Source organism: Pan troglodytes, chromosome 13 (genome assembly GCF_028858775.2).
Source record: "Pan troglodytes isolate AG18354 chromosome 13, NHGRI_mPanTro3-v2.0_pri, whole genome shotgun sequence".
Taxonomy (NCBI): Eukaryota; Metazoa; Chordata; class Mammalia; order Primates; family Hominidae; genus Pan; species Pan troglodytes.
In genome coordinates this window covers 51605576-51632004 of record NC_072411.2, presented here as the reverse complement: position 1 = coordinate 51632004, position 26429 = coordinate 51605576, and the positions used below count along the sequence as shown (strand labels likewise).

At 36.0% G+C, this 26429-nt stretch overlaps 2 protein-coding genes across 2 annotated transcripts; one reads left to right on the top strand and one right to left on the bottom strand.

Moving 5' to 3' along the window:
- Positions 1–1135: 1135 nt before the first annotated feature.
- Positions 1136–7102, bottom strand: LOC107973792 (uncharacterized). The gene is made up of 4 exons (XM_063791029.1): positions 6977–7102; positions 6556–6922; positions 5967–6136; positions 1136–5340 (listed from the first exon to the last, which is right to left on the bottom strand). The coding sequence occupies exons 1-3, from the start codon at positions 7100–7102 to the stop codon at positions 5994–5996; spliced, it is 636 nt and encodes a 211-aa protein (XP_063647099.1). The 3' UTR covers positions 1136–5340; positions 5967–5993.
- Positions 6605–25014, top strand: MMADHC (metabolism of cobalamin associated D). The gene is made up of 8 exons (XM_001135306.7): positions 6605–6742; positions 7257–7317; positions 12130–12274; positions 14758–14975; positions 17880–17985; positions 18581–18711; positions 23242–23328; positions 24245–25014. Exons 2-8 carry the CDS (start codon positions 7309–7311, stop codon positions 24437–24439), a joined length of 891 nt encoding a protein of 296 aa, XP_001135306.1. The 5' UTR covers positions 6605–6742; positions 7257–7308; the 3' UTR covers positions 24440–25014.
- The last annotated feature ends 1415 nt before the right edge of the window (positions 25015–26429 follow it).

Genomic DNA, 26429 nt, shown 5'->3' with positions numbered 1-26429 from the left:
AGAATCTTTTCTTAAAATAACACAGAATATTGTCTCCAAACTTCAAATGTGCTTTTAGATATGCTTAGTTGCGTGGGAAATATTCCCTGTTGTCTCTTTTGGTTTTATAATACTATTGTCTTTACCGAAAAAGCAGACTGCAATCCAATATTCTTTCCAGGTTGAGCATTTAGTGATAACTATATATGCCTTAGTTTGCTTAAGTATGCATCCTTTGTTATTCAGATCTAGTGTTTTCTAGAATAAAAAGGAGACCATATGTTAATCAGAAAGCATTAATACAGGCAGTTGTAAGGGTGAGATGAGAAAGGAAACCCCAAGGATTACATATTAGCCTCCAAATAATCTCATAATCTGGTACTTTGATCAACCTTTATAGCTCTCTGAAGGCTCCTCTTTACCTCTGAAGGATAAGAACAAACCGAGAGAGTGAAAGGAGGAAAACATGTAGATAAGGAAAAATAGAATAACCACTGAGAGACAGCTGTTCACCTCTGTCTCTTCTCCTTAGTTTTGCTGTAGTGGGGGGGAAAAAATAAAAACCTAGAAATTTTGGAGCCAGATAAATCCAAGTTTGAATCTCACATCCGTCATTGTGTGTTGCTATATGGCTTCAGGTAGTTTACTTAGCCTCTTTGAGTCTCAGTCTGTTTATGAAACACAGAAACTACTCCTTCCCTGGCAGAGTTCTTGAAAAGATAGATGTTAGGTAGGTATGGAGCCTGAAAATAGAACAACAAAGAAAAGCTGTTATTAATGGTCGCTGCCACCACTTCTTCATCTGTTCAACTTTCAACAATATTTATTGATTACCTCTCTGTAGCAGGAATATAGTGAAGTCCTAAGAACAGTGAACAGACAAAAAAATCTCTGTCCTCAAAAGGTTTATGTTTCATCCTTTGAATACCACAGTAATCAAAATTTCATCTCTTACTGTTCCACTGAAATTCCTCCAGCAAAGTCACCATTGGCCTATCAAATACGATGATCTCTTTTTGGTCCTTACTAAGACCATTGTGTAGCATCTAATAATCCTGAGCAATTATCTTCATGATGTTTAAAATATGTCTTTCTCCTGATTTTTGTCTACCCACTGACTAAAGTTTTTCAGTCTCTGTTGCTAGTTTTCTTCTTCGGTTACTCCTTTAATTGATACTTCCTAGAGCTCTGACTTTTGCCCTTTTTCTTTTATACTCTCCACTAGTGGCCCTTGATCTTTTCAGAGGCACAGACTCCTTCAAACACCTAAAGAAGCTCAGCTCCCTTGAAGGGGAAACAGAACCTACTGATAAATATTCAGGAATTTACATGCATTTTCAGGAAATTTCACAAATCTTCTTCACTCTCTGCAAAGCCCATCATTGTACTCCAGTTCAAGGGGTTCCAATGGCTTTAACTCTTTGTTAAAAACTCTCAAATTTTGGCTGGGCATGGTGGCTCACACCTGTAATCTCAGCACTTTGGGAGGCCAAGGTTGGCAGATCACTTGAAGTCAGGAGTTTGAGACCAGCTTGGCCAACATGGTGAAACTGGTCTCTACTAAAGATACAAAAATTAGCCCCAGCATGGTGGCACATGCCTGTAATCCCAGATAATCGGGAAGTTGAAGCAGAAGAATCGCTTGAACCTGGGAGGCAGATGTTGCAGTGAGCAGAGATCACTTCAGTGCACTCCAGCCTGGGTGTCAGAGCAAGACTCTGTCAAAAAAAAAAAATCTCATATCTTGATCTCTCAGACAAGCCACTTTCTTGAGCAATAGACCTTTCAAATGACTTCTTGGACAAAAACCCACATGAATGCTCTCAGGCATCTTAAATTAAAATTCAAAATTCAAACTAAGCATATTATCATTCTCCTTAAATTTGCTTTCCTCTTGGGAGGAAGTATCCTATGAAAAAGGGAATACTAGTTTTAAACCAAACAGATCCAGATTTAAATCCAGCCCCAGAAGCTTCAGTAATATATTTCCTCTTTTTGCTTTCATTTTTTCATTTATGATATGAAGATAATAATACCTCAATTTTCTGCATTATTGAGGGTTAAAATAGATATTGAAAAAATGCCTATCCAAGTGCCTGCCACGTAGGATATATTATACAAATATCCACTTTTTACTGGATTCCCAATCTCAGTAAAAGGAACCCCATTCGCCAAATATCCTGAATCAAAAATTTAGAAGTTGAAGATTCAACTTGTCCTCTTTTCCTCATCAGCAACCCATGGATAGCTATGTCATGTTGATTCCTTAACGCTCCCCTTCCCTTAGTTCAGGCTCTTTGTGTTCTTCCTCATGGATACTACAAGAGTCTCCTAACTGCTTGATCCAATTGCAGCCCAACACCCTTCCAATCTATTCTCTGTGCTGTAGCCAGAAGATCTTCCCAAGACACAAATCTGATAATGGCATGACTGCTTAAATCTGCCCACTTACTTTTCATTGCTTCCAGGATTACATCCGCCTTAGTATTGCACTGAAGACCAATTATGATCTGATCCCCATCTACCTCCAACTCAATTCCTTGAACTAGTTGTGGATCTCTCAAACTGCCCACAGTCTTTTGGATTCTATTCCTCTATTCATGTTGCTTCCTTTGCCTGAAATGTTCTCAACCCCCTACATTTCTTCTGGCCACAAGATGATGAAGCACACGGGCCCTCAGAAGATTCTAGCATATACTGTTGGACTTCCAGCTCCATAACCATGACCTAAATAAATTTCTTTATAAATTAGTCAGTCTGTGGGATTATGTTGTTATTTTATAACAATATAAAATAGACTAAGACAATGACTTAGCTAGCAATGTCAGATTCAAGAATCCAATCAGGGCCATATGGTGTTAGTCTATACCTGTACCATTACATACAACATTCTGCCTTTATAGAATAGCATCAGTAGTGGTGGTAGAGGTCTTCAGGCTGGTAACTCCTGGACATACTTAGTTTGGAAGGATAATCTAGAATTCTCTCCTCAAGTCTAGTTTCCTATCACTAATGTTTGCAAAGTAAAGGTCTCAAATCACCAGCTTCTTTGGCACTTTTCTGCTCTCTTCATCACTAAACAACTTGACACCCACAGACTTTCACTAGGAATCACGAAGTCACAACAGAGAAAGAGAGCTCCCACCCCTTCCTTGGTTGTGCCTTATATCTAGCATTTTCTGTAAGAAAATATGCAGCTCTCTTTCAATTTCACATCTCAGAAATTGAAAGACAGTCTGATGACTTTAGTAATTGGCCCACTTTTGGAGCAACAAATTCCCAGCATAAAAAAGCATCAATTAAAGAAAAAGACAATTTGAAGTCAAAATTTTTGACTTCCATCCCACTACTGACCAGCTGTCTCCTACTATGTATAGGAAAAGAGGAAATAAATGTACAACATGAGAATTCTGGGGCAGGGATAATTTCCTAAGATTAAGGTTTTTTGAGATATCAGATGGTTTCCAAGGAAAGTCCTAGAATTCCTTCCCTGGATATCCTTAACAAAGACATTCCAAGATATTCTCCTTTATCTGTGATTGAGTATTCATTGATTTGAACAGCTGCAGGAGTGTCAGCCTGTGATTCGTAAAGCCTACTAATTTGGACATTACCAATTTGTAGTAATCGGACAGGAGTGGAATGAAGTTTGCTCTATGTTATCAACATAGAAGAGCATTTCTTAAATTAACTATAAATATGATTGTGGGGAAGATGCTCAAATAACCTAGCAGAACTATTTTCACATGTCTTATAAAAATACAATTGCCAGCAATTGTGCTTCTAGATATTTACTCAACTGACTTGAAACATGTTCACAGAAAAACCTGCACTTAAATACTTAATACCAGCTTTATTCACAATTGTCAAAAACTGGAAGAATCACAATGTTCTTTAATAAGTATAAATGGTGGTACATCTATACATTAGAATACTATTCAGGGATCAAAAAGACAGAAATAAAGACCAGGCATGGAGGCTCATACCTGTAATACTAATGCTTTGTGAGCTGACGTGGGAGGATCCCTTGAGGCCAGAAGTTTGAGGCCCCCTTCTCTACAAAAAAGTTTTTACAATTAGTGAAGCATGATGGTGTGCACCTGTAGTCCCAGCTACGTGGGAAGCTGAGGCAGGAGGATTGCTTGAGCCCAGGAATTTGAGGTTACAGTGAGCTATGATCGTGCCACTGGACTGCAGCCTGGGCAACAGAGCTATCAGACCCTGTCTTAAAAAAGAATCCATAAAAAGACAGGAATGAACTGTTATGCCACACAAAAACATGGATGAATCTTAAATGCAGCTATTACTATGTGAAGAAAATGAGTCTGAAAATGCTACATGCTGTATTATTCCATTTCTATGTCATTCTGGAAAAGTCAAAATTATAGAGATGGTAAACACATCAGTGGTTGCTAGAGGTATAGGAAGGTGGGAGGGTTTACTACTAGATGAAACAAAGGGGATCTTTTTAGAACTACAACTTTTCTGTATGACACTGTAATAATGGTGGATCCATGACACTATGTATGGATTTGTCAAACCCCATAGAAAGAAAATTTGAAGTGAAAAAAATTTTTACTTCTATCCCACTACTGACCAGCTGTCTGCTATTATGTACAGGAAAAGAAAAAAATAAATGTGCAATATGAGGATTGCACAAAGAGAACTTAAACGGAGGAAGATTTTTTAAAAAATCTTAGGAACTCAAAGAATCCCAGGAGTAATGCAGATTGTGGCAAAAGATTACAACTGTATTACGAGCATATAAAATAACTTCACTGAGGCTGGGTAGAGGTAGGAGGGAGGGCTGCTGACTTCAGTAACTTTGAAAATAAGTGGAGTCTATAAGATTAAAAGCAAAAGAACTATACATAAGCATTGTACTCTAATCGGTAAATCTGTTTCTCACAGGTATACCTGGTAACAGTTCAGAAACAACTATACATGTACTCTGAATACAGGTTGACGGTTCTGAATCCATTATACATGTAACCTGGAATTGAACAATTAGGTAAATGGATGGCAGATGATGAGAGCCAGGTGTCTCACACTGGAGTGGAAGGCTACAGACAAGCAAGGGGAGAAGGCTGCAATGATCCATATGGTGCTGGAATTGAACTGAAGATAACAGCTCTCGTATTTGAACCTAGAACGCCTGTGTAGCTGTCAAAGATACAGATGGATACATACATAAATACTTACAGATATGCGTATTTAGTCAGGTCAGCATATGCACAAATATTTCCTTGCTCTGTCAGCTGAGAGTGTCTAGAAGCAACAACATCCCAAATGTCCAAATCTTGATTTCTAATATCATTTTCCATTAAAAGTACCCTTGGCTCCTTGGGGAAGCAGCTGATTCTAGGATTGGGGCAGGGAATATACAAGATGAGCCTGGAGCAACTTATAGAAATTAAGAAAATGCTCAAGAAAAAAATCAATAAACATAAAATGAGGAGGGTTTGTCAAAAAGACACAAATGCCAACTAAAGGAAATCTCAATAGCCAAAGCTGGAACCAATATGAACAACAAAATAAAGTAGTATTGGATTATAACCCAAAATGTAAAATAAATATCCATGAGTCCATACTGACATAAATGATTGAATACATAAATAAATGCAGTACAGACAAATCTTCCATGCAGAAGAATTCCAAATAATTCATGAAGATATTCTGTCCTCATAAAGGTGGAGTATAACAATTTCCCATTCCTACAGTTTGGGCTGCACAGAGTGATGTCCTTCCAAAGAGTATAGTATGGAGAGGAAAAGAAAAACAGTAACCTCACAGTGGAGAAATCTGACAAACCCTACATGGGGAGGTGGAAGGGCTTACTAGATGAAACAAGGGGATCTTTGTAGAACTATAAAACTTTTCTGTATGACACTGTAATAATGGTGATAAAGGTTAGCATCAACAGTAATAAGTCATGTGGATAGTATATACCCCTGATGTGATGTGATGAGAAGATCACTTTACCTTACCTCTTAACTCAAGAAAAACCCATAACCTCAGTTAATGCATGAGAAAAATACAGGCAAAACCCAATTGAAGGACATTTGACCATTAAGGTTATCAAAAACAAGGAAAGTATGAGAAACGGTCACGGTCCAGAGGAGCCTGGAAGACATGGTGATGTACTCCGGACAGGATCCTGGAATGGAAAAGAATACCAGGTCGAAAACTAAGGACATCTGGAATAAAATATGGGCTTATGGGCTTTAATCAATTTTTTAAAAAGTATTAGATACATGAAAATGATACACGATTTACAAATCTATCGCCTAATATTTATCGAGCATATTGAGAGCCTGGCACTGTGGTAGGGCTGGGGACACAGAAAGAGGTAAGTGCCCTATGCTCAAAAACAGCGATTCATGAAAAATAACTATGACAAAAAGAACAGAAGACTGTATCTCCTGGAGGCAGTAAGGAAGGCTTAAGTTGGGAGGACTATCAAACGCATCAAGGAGTTACTGAAGATTAACTGACCCGCCTAACGCAGGTCGGAAGCCCTCCTCTCCATCCACCCAAATCACCCCTGCCCCACCTTTTCTCCTCCCTTGCGTTTACCCAATGGCAGGTCGGCTCCGCGTAGGCCTACTTTGCGCGTGCGCATCATCGTTTCGACGCGCTCGGAAGCAACTTCCTTCGCCTGGTCACCGCCAGCGTAGGTGCTACCACCGCTGCCGTCGCCGCCGCCATTTTGGTGGCAGGAAGAGTCCGGTTCTGGGACAGCTGGAGACAGTGGTGGTGACTGGTACGGATGGTTTCTGCCCGTGTTAGCCCCTCCAAATTTGCCCGTGTTAGGGTTACAGCCCTCGGTATTGCCCGTATTTTCACTGGGTCCCTGTCGTTGTCCCCAGCCATCCTGTCCGTCTGTCTTTAGTCTCTTTTCTGCTTCCTCATCCTTCAGATCAGCCTGAAGCTTTGCCTGGAGCTGTTGTTACGCAGCCCCAACCGCTGTTAAAGCAGCCGCTCCGATCCTCTGGACTGAATTTTGGCCGCCCAGCCCCCATTCCCCTCCCCGATCTGGTCCGAGTTGTTTTTCCGCGGCTGTAAACCGGAAGGGCTCTGAGCTGCACTGCCGGCTCCGGGCTGGGGGATCTGTGCCCGGCATGGGGGCGAGTTCTGGCCTCCTTAGGGTACGGGGAGCGCTTGGACTTTGGTCCTGACGTGGTGGACGACACACCTTCGAAGAGTGGACGTTACCTCAGTTGTCTGTTGTTAGAGTTTAATCGATCACTCGTCTGTTTTGTTGTGTTCTTTCCCAGAAATAACTTTACCAAAGGAAAGCTATTTTGCGAACTATCTTCTCCAGTGGAGATGGCCAATGTGAGTAAATTATCTCCTAAGAATCAGCATAGTAAACTCGTTTGGGAATGTTAGGAATGAAAGAACGGGTTTAATTATGATGGCATTGGGTGGCATAGTGTTAGATATAATGTATCAAAAATGTCAAGGGAAGCAAGTGGTGTGAAATTATGTTATGCTTTGAAGATGGTAGCATTCTTTGCACTGCAAATACACTTATTTATACAATTTCATTTGTACAGATGTGGAAATTCAAGCACCCTTTCGGTATTTTTTAAATACAGCGTTTCAGTAAATATTAGAATCTATGTTTAGGCCCTTTTTTAGCTTTTGGGTTAGCTAAACTGAAGAGTTTTTTTAATCTTTTTTTCTTTTTTTTTTAAACAGTTTCCATATTGGAAGTGACCTTCTAAATCCTACAAAATAAGAATAGGAGATACTCTCACACACCAGAGATATTTATTGACTGTAACTTTCCAGTGATTAGACACATCCTATCTATAGAATTCATATGTAGCGGTCATAAGACATATATAAAAACAGCTACAATTAAAGTATAAAGTAATAATTTTTTTTTAGAACCTACACGAAGGTGCAATGCAGATTCAAGTCTTTGTGGAGAGGAGTTTGGGATCACTTCATGAGGGAAACATTTAACTTGAGGTTTGAAAGATAGGTGGGATTTGTATAGTCTAAAATATGAGCAGGAAGGACAGGAAGGTATATTCAAAGAACTCCCCACCCCGCCTACCCCTTTGAAAAACGTAAAAGTGACTGCTGCCTGCCAACCTGAATGTAAGATGTATGAAAGAGATAAGTGGGAGATAAGGTTGAATTGTGAGGTTGGTACCAAGTAAATGAGAGCCTTGAATGCCGAACTCAGTAATTTAGACTTTATTCTTTAAATTGTGATTATTCACTTAGAGCTGTGTGCTAGGAAGATTTATATGGCAGCATTTAGCCAGGATGCTATTTCTGTAATTGAACAAGGTATATTAAGTCTAAAGTGTGACTATAGAGACAAGTCATAAGAATAGATTACTAGTCTTGGCCAAGTTCTGTGGTGAATTTTTGCCTACCCATAACCTGCACAGAAAGAGAATGCTGTAAAAGAAGTATGTGGTACTTTCAAAGGAGAGAAATTAATTGAAGTAGAATAGAATGCTATTATTTGACCTGGTTTTATTTTGGTTTAAATGAATAAATTATAATAGTTCAGTAGGGAAGATCCTTTTTTAAGTCTTTTGTTAGAAAGAAGTTAATATTAAAATAATTTAAGTTTCAGTATCCAAATGTACGATAACAATTTTTGTGTTTATATGGATTGTAAATTCTGGATGGATGTTACTAATGAAATATGCAGATAGTGTTTCATAACAAGGGGCAAAAATGTTCATATTTCAGAGTCTAGACAGGTACATTAATTAAGAAGCCTTCGTGGGGACTATGACAAAGCCTTTCTGAACAAAGGGAAGCAGCCTTCCCTTAGCTACAGTGATTTGTTGCTAACTAATGCCATTTGGTTATGTGAATCCAATACTGCCAGATCTTCTGAGTTTTCAAGAAGAGCCAAATTTCTGGACCTTTTGTGTAAATATTTCGATTTCTCAATGTTTGTATTTAATTCAAATATCTTGCAACACTGTGGGATGCACAAAAATGTCTGGATAGATGTGGATGCGCTACATAAACTACCAGTTTTTAGTTTTTGTACAGACCATATTTTTTCCTCACATGATCAAAAGCAGAACTTAGTCCTAAGGCAGTGCACAAAAGGCACTTTCTCTTTATATACTAATAAGGATTTTACAGTTAAAACATAATAGCATGTCATCTTCCCAAGTCTAGAAGTTTGAATTTAATCATATATAAAATAAGTGCTTTTCCTCAATCTAGAATGAACTCTCTGCTGTAATTTTGACTTGCTTTTTGGCTATTATTTTTAATTATGTTCACCAGCTGAACCAGTCATAAAATCTGTCAAGTTGTCAGAAAACATTCCACTTCCACAATTACAATTACAGATTTGTTTTTCTTTTTTTTTTTTCTTTTTTTTTTTTTTCTTTTGAGACGGAGTTTCACTCTTGTTTACCAGGCCGGAGTGCAATGGCGGGATCTCTGCTCACTGAAAGCCTGGCACCTGGGTTCAAGTAATTCTCCTGCCTCAGCCTCCTGAGTAACTGGGATTATAGGCACTCGCCACGATGCCCGGCTAATTGGCTTTTTTTGTATTTTTAGTAGAAATGGGGTTTCATCATGTTGGCCAGGCTAGACCTCAGGTAATCCACCCGCCTTCACCTCCCTAAGTGCTGGGATTACAGGCATGAGCCACTGCACCCGGCCAAGATTTGAGAATCTTACAGGTTAACGGGTAAGGTTTGAAACAGATTAGTACTATCATCAACTGTCCCTTTCAGTGGGCAATTTAGATACTGGTTTATTTTGCTATTAAAATGAAATTTGGTAATTGGATTTTCTTAGGCTAGGAACAAAACTCATATTTTATTATATAACTTTTGTTAAAAGTTCTATCACCAAGAAAAGAATGTCAAAATATAATCTAATGGCCTTGATAGGCTAAAATAATAAATAATAGGCGATTTTTGAAATAATTTGGATGATCTTCCTCTTCCTTCTGTTTTTTGCTTGTGAAACGATGTGAATGATCGCAGATTGTAGTTTAACCATGCTGAAACTAGTTCTAATAACAGTATATAGAATTGTTATGGAAATTAAATAAAACAATGTATATGTACAGCACTTACTATAGAACTTGGACCCATAGTGTCCAACATTGATTATTACTATTACATGCTCTCAAATATTGGCCCCTTCAGATAATCTTTTATTTTGCTGCTGCTTATTTTGAGCCCTTGCTGAAAATATTTTTGGAATTTGAAATTTTAGATTCCTTTAGATCCTGAGGCATTCTCTTAAATATCCTTAGTTGTAAAGGTAAATTTGTATTATATAAACACCCAAAAGTCTGAGTTTGTTTAGTAAGTAAAAAGCCAAATAATTACCATTTTTGTTTCTTTGGGCAAGTTGGGTACAGACCCCAAGAGAGGCGGCCTAAATTTTCAGGTTGACAGAATGCTTTGGAGACACGTATCACAAAGGAGGTTATATTTATCCAGGTCTTAAAGAAAAAGTAAGAATTTGCTAGAATTTTCTAGAACAATAAGGAAACAGTATCTTTTAGCAGAAGAATTCTTATGGCAGTATAAAGAATGAAGAGAAATGGGAAATGTTGGGGAGATATTTTTATGTGATTGAAAAGTAGAATAAGGGAAGGGAGGGTAAATTTGTAGGAAATTATGTCAGAAAGGCAAAAAGACCAGTTAAGATGCGCTCATAGTGACAAAGGAGGAAGGAAAAAATAGGTTGGATATTAGAATACTGTACTTTGTGAAAGGGAAATAGAATAATTCTCAGGTGTCAGATGGCTGGATTTTTCCAACATCCTGGTAACTGATTTTCACACCACCTCTCTACTCCTCCTCCAGTCCATTTTTTATACTGCCCTTAGTGGTACATTTCTTAAAACAGCCTTTGTTTTTGTCAGTTTGCTCTGGCTCTTTCCTGCCTACAAATTAAAATTCCGACTTACTATCTTGATGTAACAAGCCCTTTACCATCTGTGTCAAATATACAGTCTTTTATAGTTGCCCATAAGTTCAATTTCAAACCTTTTTTTAATTGCATTCTTATACCTACCCTCACTGAATTTGTCACTCTTTGAAATATGTCTTCATTCCTTTGTTCCTGAAAGTCACTCATTGAAATGCACCTTTCCCAAGCAAATTTTTACTGTCTTCAAAACTTAGTATATCCTCCATGAAATTTATTACCTTTTCTCCCAAGGATTTCTTAACAATTATTCAAATCTTTTCATAGCATTTCACAGATGATTTGATATTTGTTTTTACATCTTTTTCACTAAACTGAGAGTTGCCAATGTCTGTGTGTATGTGTGTTTTTAATACAAATATCCGGATAGTGCATATTTTAGGCTTTGTGGGCCACAGAATATCTCTTGTAACTACTTAACTCTGCCATTGTCGTGGGAAAGTGACCATAGGTAGTACATAAATTAGTATGGCTATGTTACAGTAAAACTTTATTTACCAAAACAGTGGGCTGTATTGGGAAATCGTTCGCCAATCCCTGCATTAAATTGTTCTGACCCAAGTACTTTGTTAAAAAATGTATGAATGAAAGATTGTTAAAAAATTTATGAATGAAAGATATTTACACATTCATCCATTGTAATACATGACCTCACTGTCTAGTAAGTGAACATATAAGCAGAAAAAAATATACCACAAAGATATGTGCTGAAATGGAGAAAAGCAGACATTGCCATGAAACCACAATGAAAGGACAGTATGGGAGAGAATTAGCGCAATTTATAGCAGTAAAAGAAGAGAGAAAAGTTCGAAAGTAACAGATTTTGGTCCAAAGAGATGTCTTGAGAGTTCTTTATTGAGGATAGAAGAATCTTGTTAGTTGTGCTACCTTTTTAGTGTTGTGTCTAAATAAGACAACTTTTAGATGTCTATTCTCTCATGTGTGGCACTCTTGAATTCTAGCCTTTATTGAAAAGTACATAGACTTTTACCCAAACTAACTTATTACTTGTTTTTTTAATTTTAATTTTTATTTTTAAAATTACAAATATATATAATGCTTTCATATAGTAGGTGTTCAGTAAAAGTAGAATAAATGTTGGTTTTAAAAGAACCTTGCAGTGTGAAGATTCGCCAGAGATTGTCTATGTAAGTATAACATTTATATTCAGAACAAATAGTTTTAATTTTGTGTCATTTTTAGGTGCTTTGTAACAGAGCCAGACTGGTTTCCTATCTCCCAGGATTTTGCTCTTTAGTTAAAAGGGTTGTCAATCCCAAAGCCTTTTCGACTGCAGGATCATCAGGTTCGGATGAGTCTCATGTGGCTGCTGCACCTCCAGATATATGTAAGTGAAAGTTGTTACTGCTTTACTTATAATTGTTTCAAAACATTTTTAGTTGTATTTTCCTCTAATATTTCTTCTTAAGGCTTAATGGATTTTTCTAAAGTTGTGTTTATTCAGTTGAAAATGAATCACAGCTCTGCCTAAATATATTTATGTCAGAAAGCTACAGTATTAAAAAGGAAAAAAGAATAAGTACTGGTTTCTAAAACTTACTTCTTAAACTTTTCTATCTTCAAACATAGAGTCTTCCCTGAAACAAATCTCCTTTTGGTCCTGTTAAACCATATTATTATTTCTTCCCATTCTTTGCTAGATTTCATAAATGTACCTTGTACTTTTTATGTGTTAGTGTTTATTGAACTTACCTGCTTTCTACAAAGTCTGTTTCTTCTAACCTGTTGGGTACACCACTACCATGCTAATCATTCTAAATTATTTTAACCGTGTCCCTTTCTTGAAAAACCTGTTATCTTTTGTTGCTTTCAGCAGTAGTTCCCCGACTACCTTCAAGCCATGAAGCTTTGTTCAAGGTTAAAAAGAAAAAGTGGGGGTAGGGGGATAGTTTCTGTGGTAGGTAAGTTTGAGAAATGCTACATGCCATATTCCTGTCTTGGAGGCTTATAAGGCACACTAAAATATTAAAGACTCTTAGAAACTTAACCTAATGTGTCCTAAAGATATTGGACATGGAATCCTTTTTTCATGGCACACATTACTTAACAACGTAATTTAAGTTCACTTGAGCATTCAGAGCCTTCCATCCTGCCCAAGTTTTCTAACTCTCTGACTACTCCCCAATTTACATCACCTAAAGACTAACCATATATTTATAATAAATGAAAGATTTTGCCATTCAAATTATATAAGATGTTAGTATCTGGAATATATAAAGAATTTATAATAGATCAATAGGAAAAGATAACCCAACAGAAAATCAGAAAACAAAAGGACATGAATAGGCCTTTCACAGAAAAGAAAACCTAAAATGACCAGTAAACATATGGTCAAATCCACTGCCCAAATCTACTATTAATATGGGATGCTTGTTTTCTGTAAAGAGAATCTAGAGATTGTTAGACTTTTAAAAACCATCTTGTTCAAAAATAGCTAACAGGTTTTCTCTTGGGAAGTGACTTGAGTAGTCATTAGTGGCTGTCTAGATAGAGCCTTGTTATTCAACATGATCTGCATCAGTATCATTTAGGAGCTTGTTAGAAATACAAAATCTTGAGCCCCACTCCAGACCTATTAAATCAGAATCTGCATTTAAACTAGATCCCAGATGTATCTTAAGTACATCTTTAGAGTTTGAGGGGCACTGGACTAGAGTGTTTATGTTGAGAATCTTGAGACGTTGTCTGGGTTCAGCAGGAAATGGTTCCATGATTGATGGGTGATGTATGTCCTAAGTGTGGAAGAGGGATATGGTGGCTCATGATCCAGGAATGAGACAGCCATACTGACATGGCCATTCTCAGTTACTTAGTTCTCTGACAGGATATTTTTAAATATCTATTTTTATTGCTTAGTAATATGCATAGCAGTTGTCCCTCTGTTTCTCTAAGCCCAGATCTCTACTCTGAGTAATTATTAGTTTAATTTTCTACTTTATTCTTTTCTGAATCTTTCTGAATTTTTTATAAGTTAGGTTTTTTTAAAGTTTTAAGTGAATAAAGTAATGTGGTCTGTTCTATATTTGCAATCCATATTAACTCATGTGGCTGGTAAACAGAGCATTAGGTCACGTGATGCATGATTTTTTTTCCCGTTCATATTTTGTGCCACCAGATAACAGCAGCAGAATGCCCCTCCCCAGATGACCATTACTAAGTTTCATTTTAGATCTTCTCTTTACTTAAAAACATGGGCCTGGCACAGTGGCTCATGACTGTAATCCCAGCACTTTGGGAGGCTGAGGGAGGAGGAGACCTTGTGTCTACCAAACATAAACAAAATTAGCTGGGCATAGTGGTGTGCACCAGTGGTCCCAGCTACTTGGGAGGCTGAGGTGGACCTCAGAGGTCAAGGCTTCAGTGAGCTGCGATCACACCACTGTACTGCAAGAGACCCGTCTCAAAAACAAAACAATACATGAATATGGGGATGTAAATAAATGTTGTTATACATGCTGTTCTTTGACTTAGCTTTTTCTTTTAATGCATTGTATCCTGGATTTCATTCAGTGTCAGTACGTAAAGGTTTATTGTCTTCTTTTTAATGACATTCAAGCATTTCTTAGTATGGATTAGAGTATTTTATTCAGTCTTTCCCCTAATAACGGACTTGCCTGTGATCTGTCAATCAGTTGCTTTGATTAGTGTTTTGGAAACAATAGGAAACTATCTATTTATATTCACATGGGAAAGCAGATTTTGAAGATCTTTTAGATAAAAATATACATAATTTTAAGAAGAGCATTCTTTCAGTCTACCAATATACTTGACTATTAAGGAGAAACTGTTCCTTTTGTTGTTTCTCTTCAGGCTCTCGAACAGTGTGGCCTGATGAAACTATGGGACCCTTTGGACCTCAAGATCAGAGGTTCCAGCTTCCTGGCAACATAGGTTTTGATTGTCACCTCAATGGGACTGCTTCACAGAAGAAAAGCCTGGTTCATAAAACTTTGCCTGATGTTCTAGCAGAACCCTTATCAAGTGAAAGACATGAGTTTGTGATGGCACAATATGTGAATGAATTTCAGGTAAATTGTTGGTAACATTTATTGTGCTTTCCTGATTGTTAATGCTGTATGACTTTTGATTATTATAAGCATATTACTTTTGTTGAAAAGGTAAAAAATCAATTTAATTCCAATACATGTATATACAAAAACAGCATATATAGCTTTGGAAAACTTGGCATTGTCCTCTACAAAGTGTTTGCTATATAATTTTTTTACTGTACATTATAATATTTTTAAAATATTTCTTGAAAAATATGTTTTTAAGTAACTAGATATACATAATGTAATTACGTCTGTATACTGGAAATTTAGGTTCCCTGTTTTTCATTTTTAATAAATGGCAATTAAATTTGTATATGGATCTAATTCCAACTGGTTCTGTATTCCTCTAGCCATTTAAAAGCTTAAGAAAAATTTGAGATCTCTGAAATTGTTCAGATATAGTAAAAAAAAAAAAGGAACCAGTTTCATAAGTTTATTTTTTCTTAAACAATTTATTAAGGTTTGTTTGGGGTTTTTTTTTTTTTTTTTCGTTTTTAAACATTTTAAACTTGCATTTATGATTATTTAAGTGGAAAGCTACATGCAATTCAGGGTTTTTGTCAAACCCCTGATGGTTATCATTTTTCATATTTTTGCATAGTTTTAGGCTGAGTTTTTTTTTTATCAAAGCCATATTATAAGCAGCACCAATTCCTTACATTTGAGTTATGTTAGATGACATGACACTGAGACACAGTTGACCTGTCCTATCTTTTTATCTCAGATAATTCCTTCTCAGCCTTCTTGGCTCCTTGTTCTTCCTGTCTACCAATTAAATTACATTTCCCATAAGTTTCTGTCCTACACCTTCTCATTTGAATCACCCCTTGGTCACTTAATCCCTTGGCCTCCTCCACAGTCTATGTTTTTATAATTTCTAATTCAGTATTTCTATTTCTGACATTTCCAGTTCTATATTTCTATATGCCTACTGAACCATCTTTGTTTGGATGTCTCACAAGTCCCCAGATTTTGTGTGTCTAATACTGAAGTAATCTTTTTTTTCCTTAAAAACCTGTCCTAACTCCTGTATAACCAATACTACTAGTGGAATAACCATCCTCCCCTCTCTCCTAAGATAAAGCTTACAGCACCAACCTTCTTTCTCCATCATATCACTATAAATAATATAAAAATCACATCGCTTTTATCTCTCAAGTTGCTCCTAAAATATTAGTGTCCTTTCAATTCTTTGCCAGAGTTCAAGGCCTCTTTGTCTTACCTGGATTTTTAGAGTCATTGTAGCATGACACACAATGAAGATAGAATAAATCTGGGTTCAAAGATTGACTCTGCAACTTACTTAATTTTGTGACCTCGAGGAAATTACTTAACCTTTCTAAGCTCCTGTTTCTTTGTTGTTGTTGTTGTTTGGTTTGTTTGTTTTGAGATGAAGTCTCGCTCTGTCACCAGGCTAGAGTGCAGTGATGCGATCTTGGCTCACTGCAACCTCCGACTCCCTAGTTCAAGTGATTCTCCTGCCTCAGCCTCCCGAGTAGCTGAGATTACAGGCGTGCACCACCACACCCAGCTGATTTTTGTATTTTTAGTAGAGGTGGGGTTTCACCATGTTGGCTAGGATGGTCTCGATCACCTGACCTTGTGATCTGGCCGCCTTGGCCTCCCAAAGTTCTGGGATTACAGGTGTGAGCCAATGTGCCTGACCACTCCTGTTTCTTTATATGTCACATGAGGATAGTAATAATCTCTAGCCCACAAAATTTTTTTTTTCTTTCTTTCTTTTTGAGACAGAGTTTTGCTCTGTTGCCCAGGCTGGAGTGCAATGGCATGATCTTGGCTCACTGCAACCTCTGCCTCCTGGATTCAAGCAATTCTCATGCCTCAGCCTCCCAACGAGCAGGGATTACAGGCATATGCCACCATTCCTGGCTAATTTTTGTATTTGATATTGCTGTTTCTCATTGCCTGTAGACTAAAGTCCAAATTTCTTAATGCTGAATAAATGGCATTTCATATTTTTGATCCCTTATCTTTCCCACCTTATCTGCCACTACTTCCTATTCCCTCTGCACTCCAGCCGCAACATACTTGCCATTTTTCTTGAATACACATTCTGTGTCTTTGTACTTTATTATCTTTTGCTGGACTATTTTTCCTCCTGAATTCCTAACCTCTGTACCAGCTATTTTTTACCTGTCAGACATAACACATCAACTAACTTGTAGCTCAAATATCACCATTTCAATCATTTCCTGATGCCTCCCAGCAAAGTAAGTTTCTTCCTCATCTGTGCCCCTAGAAGACTTTATTCATAACTCTGTAGCACTTGTCATATTTAATTGCATTTATTTGCTTGTGCTTATTTTTTTTTATTAGGCCTGAAATAGCTGAGAGTGAGGACTGAATTTTTTACCATTGTAGCGCCTGCTCCTGTCATAGTGCCTGATGTATAGTAGGCTCTCAGTAAATTTCAGTTGAATAAAAGCCTCTAAGCTCTTCCTGTAGGAGAGGCTGTATTATTTAGTCATGTATCTTGTAAGTTAGTATCATTATCCCCCTTTTACAGATTATAGAAGAAAAGATAATTAAATATTACCATAAAATAGAAGAGGTAACATTATGAGACACATTATGGCATTTTAGTTACTTAGCCAGTTTCTGTTTATACCAAGTTTTAGAATATCAGTATATTTATATATTCATGCTCTGCTGTATTCACATTTTTTGAACTTCCAAATCTTATATTCATTGTAGAGAAAAGTTTGAGTAAATGAGAAAATGTTATTACCTCACCTCCCAGTTAGATTATAATTTTTTGTAAAAACAAAAAGTTTTCTAAGGAAGACAAGTTTATAACAGGCAAGATACCGTTTTATTTGAACTCCAGATTTTGTTGACTTACATCCTTGTTCCCCTTAGGGTAATGATGCACCTGTTGAACAAGAAATTAACAGTGCAGAAACTTACTTTGAAAGTGCCAGAGTAGAGTGTGCAATACAAACATGTCCAGAATTGCTGCGAAAAGGTATGTCATGCTTTATACTTTGAAACACTGTTACTAATTTTTTTAATATGTTGAATAATGTACTCTATAGAAATTGGAACGCTGTATACCTTAATATTATATTTTACCGTATCTGGCTGGAAGTGATTGCATGGCCAAGATAAAGGCTTTCAAATGTCCTGTGACATCTGACCTCATGCTGCCATTAGATAGGAAGAGTAAAATTTTTAATAACTTTTTTCCTAAGGCTAAATTAAAGTCATTTTTACTCCTGGGTGATTATTAGAGTTATAATTTTATGAGTTAATATAATACAGAAAAATCTTAACAGTAAGCATTTTTGAAAATTATATTAACCCCAAATAACGTGTAATCCTACTTACCCTTCAGGATTATTGGTAGTAATATTTCAGTTCATCCAACAAAAGCAGAAGTAAACAAAACTAAGTGAATTTTACCGTTTTCAAAAATAACATACATTTATAAAAATTATCTAATACCACAGTAATTTTACTTAATCAGCATTTTTCTAAAGAAGTACTTTTATCCTTCTTTAAAAATTTGTTCTTTAAAAATCAAATTCTTTTCTACCTGGAATGTTTATTCTTATTTGTAGATTTTGAATCACTGTTTCCAGAAGTAGCTAATGGCAAACTAATGATTCTGACTGTAACACAAAAAACTAAGAATGATATGACTGTTTGGAGTGAAGAAGTAGAAATTGAAAGAGAAGTGCTCTTAGAAAAGGTAATTCTTTCAATTGCTAATAATTTAATTTTATGGTCATTATTTCAGTAATAGTGAACCAATGTCTTAAAATGATGAGTGTCATTTCCACCCTTTATTCATTTTCTGCCAAAGTATTATAATACTAAAGGACTTACATCTTTTTTGAGAATAAAAGTGCAGCTTTTTAGTATCCTTAAAAGTTTAGATTCTGTTTATTACTTTCCTCAATTTATTTTTAAAAAGTCTATTTTGGAAAATTTGGAAAATGACAAAAAGGTAAAATTAACTCTTTATCCTTCTCCCCTCAGCCTCCCCCTCCCTCTCCTTCTCCATCTCCCCCTTCATTTCCCCGTCTTCCCCTCCAAATCTATCCCCTTTCTCCTAGGCCTAGAACATGTCAAAATAAAGAGTGAAAATTATGCCAGCTCTCTCCAAGAGTAAACAGTAACAGTATGCAGTACAATAGTAGTATAATAATGTATACCCACATTTTTTTCTGTGGTTTGCTTTTAACCTAAAGTATGCCTTGACGTGTTTCCATGCTTACACATAGATATATTTCATTCTTTATAAAATCTGCATAGTATTAATATCACAGGGTAAACCATAAACTTTTTAATTTATTTAAGAATTTTAACCGGGTGCAGTGGCTCATGCCTATAATTCTAACACTTTGGGAGGCTGAGGCTGGAGGATTGCTTGAATCCAGGAGTTTGAGACCAACCTGGGCACTGTAGTGAGACCCTGTCTCTATAAAAAAAATTATCCAGGTTTAGTGGTGCGCACCTGTAGTCCCAGCTACTCTGGAGGCTGAGGTGGCGGATCACTGGAGCCTGAGAGGTCGAGGCTGTAGTGAGCCTTGATGGTGCTACTGCCCTTCAGCCTGAGCGACAAAGTGATAACTCCCATCTCTTATAAAAGAAGTTTCTTAGTCATTTATAAGTTTAAAATCCAACTTTTGCTATTATAGGCAACAAGCAGTGACAATCTTTTTACAAATACTTTTATGCATGCTAATGTCTATAGATTCCTAAATAGAGAATTGCTGAATCAGTGTGTATCTACATTTTAAATTTTGATAAGACACTTCCAATTTGCCCATCAAAAAGATTGTTCTAGTATATAAGCTGTCATGCTAGCTTACCCTGGGTGTTAGCAGTTCTTTCCAACTCAGGTTAGCTAAGGGGCCCAAGTCACTAACTTGAGTTAAAAAATCCCTTTAGTGATTTCTGTGTAGGATGTTAGGAAGTATTTTATATTTGGGATTAGATGTATGGTCTTTATTTGTAAAAGTATATTGTAATTTACATATTCAACAATGTTATAATTTCACATTTAAATGTCACATAACTGCTAATAGATTTTGTGTGGTTTTTAACAATCACAAGCATATTAGTTATATACTAATTAACAAGGGAGTTATAGAGAGGTATAGGATATTTTCTATTTACATATTAAAATAATGCTTAGTAAATATATACTCATCACTATCATTGAAGTGCTAGTATATTGTCACATGTATATTGCATTAGTGGTTCTAATTTTTGGTCAGTTTAAGATTCTGAACCTAATTTGATACTGACTCCAGTATAGTTCTAAGTTTCCTATAACCAGTTTGAGAGTTTTAATTTTGTAATGACTGAAGCTATTTTATTTTCTGTGAAAAAAGATTTTTTTTTTTTAAAGATTTCGTCATGATTATTTTGGAACCACACCTAGCTCTCCAAGTAAATATTTGATATTTTATGGTTTAAATCTGTTCTAATTTTTTCCAGCAGATGTCAGTGTTGGTGAACAGAAATCCTAAGAAAAATACTTCAGCTGGTTTTTTTTGTTTTAATTTGAGATTCTTTCAGTTAACCTTTGTAAACATTTGATCGCATTGCATTGTTTTGCTCTCCTTGTAGTGTTTATGTATGACACATCTGTTCATTAAATTGAAATACATTCTAATGACTATTTTCTAAGCCATATTCAGTAGTTTTCTATTTTTAAGAATTATGAGGATTAATAAAATACAGCAATAAATATTAAATATGGAAGAGAATCTAAAGAATACAGTATTATCTTAATGGTTATTGTTAGTTTATAACCAAGTATTAAGAGAAAAGTTACCTTAGATCAAATAACTTTTTCTATAAAGGGTGTTAAAAGACAAATTATAACAAATTTAAAGATCTAATTGGTTTTTATTTCAAATTCTAGAATTAAGCAACGCCTCATTCTGTAAAATAGATTTGAGTGTTACAAACAGCTAAGCAGAGGAGGTTGGCTTTATAGACGGCAAAGGGCTGGAGAAAGCAGAAATAGGAAACAAGAAGCAGATTGTTCCTTTCAAAGTTACTTTCCTTACAGGGTTAAAACACAGGTGGCTTTCTTATGCTGGCTCAGGTAAACTAGGCCCATTATGATTGGATGCTGTGAATCTCCTGGGTTTTGTGTTGTTTGTTTGTTTGAAAACTAGTCTGTTTCAGAATTCAGTTCAATTAGGCGGTACCTAGCATGAGTGACCCCATTGTGGTTTGGTCTCATCTCCTGCGACCTAGTGCAGGAGGCTAGTTCAAAACAAGGAGCTGCCATAAAATTTGTTTAACAAGGGCCAAATAGTAAATATTTTAGCTTTTATAGGCCCTAGGGTCTCAGCTACCCAGCTCTACCCTTGTGTTGTTAAAGCATCTGTAGACAATATGTAAATGAATTGCCATGGCTGTGTCCAGTAAAACTGTTTATCCAAACAGGCACCGGATCAGATTTGGCCCTTGGGCTGTAGCTTACTAACCTCTGAATTACAATATAGTCTCGATTTGTAAGGCTTGGACTTTTGGAGATCTCAGCTGAAATACCAGAGTTGGTCAGTAAGGTCTTTTCATTCTGGGTGGGTCGGAAATCCATGTGTCCCAGCACTGCGTGCCACATGGATTTCTAGGCCTCTTGGAATCTTGCCTCATGAGTGCACAGCTCAGCCCTTAGCTAAGAAACCCTGGTGAATAGTTCTGCAGACTAACTCAGGAGCCCATTTTATGTATCTCCTTCTTTTCCAGTACCTTCCCGTACAATCCCAGGTGCCTCAGCTGTCTAGAACTCTTGCTTTCTACCTCCTCAGCTCCAGTGACACCATTACTTTGCTTGGGCCTCTAGTTCATTGCCCTGTGACAGGCAAATGTCCACAGACAGAAAGCTAGAGCAGATATAGGGATTACTTCATTTGTTTCCCTTCTCTCAAAGATTATAGTCTTGTCTCACCTGTTGTTCAGGGTCCAAAAATAGTTAACTTGTATATTTTGATCAGTTTTACAGTTTTACAACAGGATGGTGAGTTCAGTACCTGTTAACTCTGTTATGGCCAGAAGTGGAACTGTGCCCTTGATTTTTTTTTTTTTTTTTGAGACGGAGTCTCTCTCGCCCAGGCCGGAGTGCTGTGGCATGATCTCGGCTCACTGCAATCTCTGCCTCCCGGGTTCAAGCAGTTCTTCTGCTTCAGCCTCCCAAGTAGCTATGTGCCCTTGTTTTTAAACATTCATGATCTCTGCTTTATTTCAACATTGTAATCTGGTCTTAATATTTGTTACTGTCTTTTCACTACTTAGACTTCTGATAAAGCTAATAAAATATCTTATAAATTAGGATGGTAAGACCAAAATTTTTATATATGCACATGGTAGTAGTAATTGTACACTATACAAAAGACAGAGAAGAGTATATAATGAAAAGCAAGTACCTTGTTTAACTCTGTACACCATTTACCAGGTTATATTATTTTTATATGTCTTTTCAGAATTATTTCATGACTGTGAGTAGATAGATGTATATTGAAGGACACACAAACAAGTAAATGTTTTTAAACAACTTTCATTTAAACGAATGAATGTTTCAGATGTTTTCACTAAGAGCATTTTATTTTCCTTTACCTATTTCTTTTTTTTTTTTTTTTTTTTTTTTTGAGACGGAGTCTCGCTCTGTCGCCCAGGCTGGAGTGCAGTGGCGCGATCTCGGCTCACTGCAAGCTCTGCCTCCCGGGTTCACGCCATTCTCCTGCCTCAGCCTCCCGAGTAGCTGGGACTACAGGCGCCCGCCACCACACCCGGCTAATTTTTTGTATTTTTAGTAGAGACGGGGTTTCACCGTGTTAGCCAGGATAGTCTCGATCTCCTGACCTCACCTATTTCTATTAAAATACATATTTAGTATTTTACCTATTTCTGTTATCACCATAGTAATACAAAATAGCAACCATAGTTGATAGTTTATGACAGATTCAGAAGTTAGTAGTACAGAACTCATTAGAAGTAGTTCATAAAGAAAGAAAGAATTCAGAAGAAAAAGTACAGAATTTAGTCTTTTTGAAATAAAGTGTTGTGTTAACCATTAATCTTCTGGAATGGTGAAAAGAATCTTACGCCTTTACAGTCTAATTTGCCATTGGTTTTTATTTTTTTATTAATCTTGAGTTCTTTTCTGAAACAAGATAGTCACTTAAAATTTTATTTAAAAATAAAACAATCTCTAGTAATGCTATCTTAAGCATATTATTTGTGACTTCCATTGCAGTTCATCAATGGTGCTAAGGAAATTTGCTATGCTCTTCGAGCTGAGGGTTATTGGGCTGACTTTATTGACCCATCATCTGGTTTGGCAGTGAGTAATTATCATTTGAAAATCAGATTATGTGTAGTAGAGATGATTTTTATTATAAAATGTGTTTATAACTTTGGTAATAGATTAAGACTTTTTAAAAATCTCACAATTTTACCCAAAGAAATACTACTGTGAGTCAGTTGAATTCTCAACTTTTGAGAGACCTCTATCACTCACAGTTAAGTTTCTCCATCACTTTAATTTTTTTAATTAAAAATGTTTTTACTTTGTGCTCTCACTAGTAGATATTATATATTTGATTTGCATTGAATTAGTGTGTTTACTTTATATGTTGAAAATTATAAATTGGTACAGTCTAGTTTCTGTAAGGAAGAAATAATTATTCTTAGAATTAATTGAGTAAAATACAGGTGGTAAAAATAAATACTTAGACCAGCAAATTTTTGGAAATTAACATCTATAAGGTTATACTTTGAAGAAATAACTGAACTACCACTGTAGTCACATTTTAAATTCTGGGTATATCTTTCTGTAACAAGTAGTAATTAAATCATTTCTTGAATCTTAAGATAGGAATATATACCATTTCTTCTCAAAGTCAAATAAGATATAATCGAGAAATGGAAAACTTTTGCTTGGGCTTTAGTTTCCTTGTCTTGAAAATGATGGTGAACTGTAGATAATTGTCTAGGGTTTATTCCATCTTCAAAGGATGCAATATTATGCATTTGATTCTAGGTAACATGTAATTTGCTAGATCATTTCAGATTTCCAGAATGCATAGGAATTGGGGGAAAGGGATATTAAGGCGGTTTAAGTGTTGCGTGTGACTTTTTACTTATTTAGTTTTTTAAATATTTGGAGTATTAAAGTAGATAGGTGTTCATGTTTACCTAAAAATTATTACTAAAATGTCTTTCTTACTAATGAGAATATTTCATTTTTATTTCCTCAGTTTTTTGGACCATATACAAACAACACTCTTTTTGAAACTGATGAACGCTACCGACATTTAGGATTCTCTGTTGATGACCTTGGATGCTGTAAAGTGATTCGTCATAGTCTCTGGGGTACCCATGTAGTTGTAGGGAGTATCTTCACTAATGCAACACCAGACAGCCATATTATGAAGAAATTAAGTGGAAATTAGCAGAAATATCCATTTATTTGCTGTACTATTTGTATGTAATATTTGGGTTGCTCTATAAACACTGTCAGACTAAAGTTTTTAAAATATACTTATTTCTAAGTATTTATTTCAGCATTTATGAATTTACAACATTGGCAAGTGATTTGGGATTTTAAAATTGCAAATGTTCATTATTCATATCATTGAATACACGTTGAACACATCCACATTGTATAGGATGTGGTAATTAGCTTGTAACCAGGGTATGATCTGCTATTGTTATTTCTCCTCTTTATTGGAAAAAGGCCTCAGTTTTAATTATTTTCTTCCCAAAATAAATCACACATTTGGTTACAATAATGTGTGTTTTCAATACAGTATTTTTTAAATACCATTATTGATTCTTAAGTTTCTATATTAATCTTTTTAAAGTTCTTTTTAATAATGCAGTTGAGAATTTTGGGTTCATTGTAGACTTTTTCAAATTTTCTTTTATCTTTATTGTCTATTAAGTGTTGTGGTACCAGTCTGAGTATTACTTTGAAATAATTTATGTTCAGGAAAAGAAGAAGAGGGATAATACATCTTTAAACGCATATGAGTCTTGTCCTTATCCCTACTAAAAAGGTAATTCTCTCTTAACTCCTGAGTTGAGACAGACAAATAGAACTATGCCTTAACTGACAAATTTATTTTTCAATTTTAGCAATAGGTGGAAACTGCAGTACTTTACAGAGGTGCCTCATTTGAGACAGAGCTTGTTTTTACAGCATCATAAACTTCATCTTTCATTTTTGAAGCTTTTGCAAATAGAAATAGGCAGATCTAAGAGTAAATGTAACAACTTCCACAAAATGAATTGAAATAGATTTTTTTCTGTTTTTTCTTCTTTGCATGAAATGCCTGTTTTGAAAAGGACTACATGGAGATAACTTTTTAATCACACCTTGTTTTAAAACCCCTAGCTTAGTTAACGTCATTTGATAAGAGGTGTTGCTTATGATCTAGAGCTAGAAAGTTTTCATTTATTTTGAAATGATGAAGTGTAGTGATTGCCACAGCATTTAGAAGAACATTTATTGAAGTGTGTATATATATATATATATATATATATGCACATCATATGTGCTCAATAAATTTTTATCTATGTAACCAGCACCCAGATCAAAACACAGAATACTCAAACACACGCATCCTGCTCCCTTCTAGGTACTTACATGCCCCCAGCCTTTGCCCTTTCCATGAGTAACCACTGTCCAGATTTCCTTGTACAGTATAGGTTGGTTTTGCCTGTTTTGATGCTTTATATATATGTAGACACACATACACATGTATATATACACACACACACACATTTTACATATATATATGAAACTGTATAATGTGTTCGCTTCAGTGTCTGGCTGCTTTTACTCAACATTGTGAAATCAATTCCTGTTATCGTATATGGTATCAAATTTGTTTGCCTAGTTTTTGCCTTCTCATTGCTTCTGAATTGGGGCAGCTTTGCCCCTCAAGGGAAATTTAGCAATGTCTGGAGATATTTTTTATTTTCATAATTTGGAGGGACATGGGGGAGTTGTGCTACGGAACTTAGTAGGTAGAGGACAGGGTTAGTGCTGAACATCCCACAGTACAGAGAACAGCTTTACACAATACAGAATTTGGTCAAGTACCTTGCACCACTCTCATTATTTCTAATGTGTATTTTGCTTATTCAGCCATTTCCTACCTTGCACCATTCTTTAAGGCAAGTTCCCTTGAAATTTCAACATTTGCTTTAACAATTAGGAAGTGTCACTTACTGATCGAAAATGATACTTATTCCCTATAGGTGACTAAGTCTGTGCATTCTGTTGTACTGAGATAGATAGGGTACATGGTGACGAGACTCTTTATCAACTTGCTTTTTAACAGGATTTCCAGAAACAAATATGATCAGCAGTAACTGTTAATTAAAAACTTTTTTTTCTGAAGTATTATGGCAAGATTCAGGTTTTAGAAATATAAC

Excerpts from the sequence above, each read along its gene's own strand:
- LOC107973792 (XM_063791029.1), bottom strand. The coding sequence starts at position 7,102 with ATGCCGGGCACAGATCCCCCAGCCCGGAGCCGGCAGTGCAGCTCAGAG. Across the intron at positions 6,923-6,976 it reads GGCTGGGCGGCCAAAATTCA|CTCCAGGCAAAGCTTCAGGC; the intron begins GTCCAGAGGATC and ends GCGTAACAACAG. Across the intron at positions 6,137-6,555 it reads CGGAGCCGACCTGCCATTGG|GATCCTGTCCGGAGTACATC; the intron begins GTAAACGCAAGG and ends TTTCCATTCCAG.
- MMADHC (XM_001135306.7), top strand. Across the intron at positions 12,275-14,757 it reads TGCTGCACCTCCAGATATAT|GCTCTCGAACAGTGTGGCCT; the intron begins GTAAGTGAAAGT and ends GTTTCTCTTCAG. Across the intron at positions 17,986-18,580 it reads TCCAGAATTGCTGCGAAAAG|ATTTTGAATCACTGTTTCCA; the intron begins GTATGTCATGCT and ends TCTTATTTGTAG.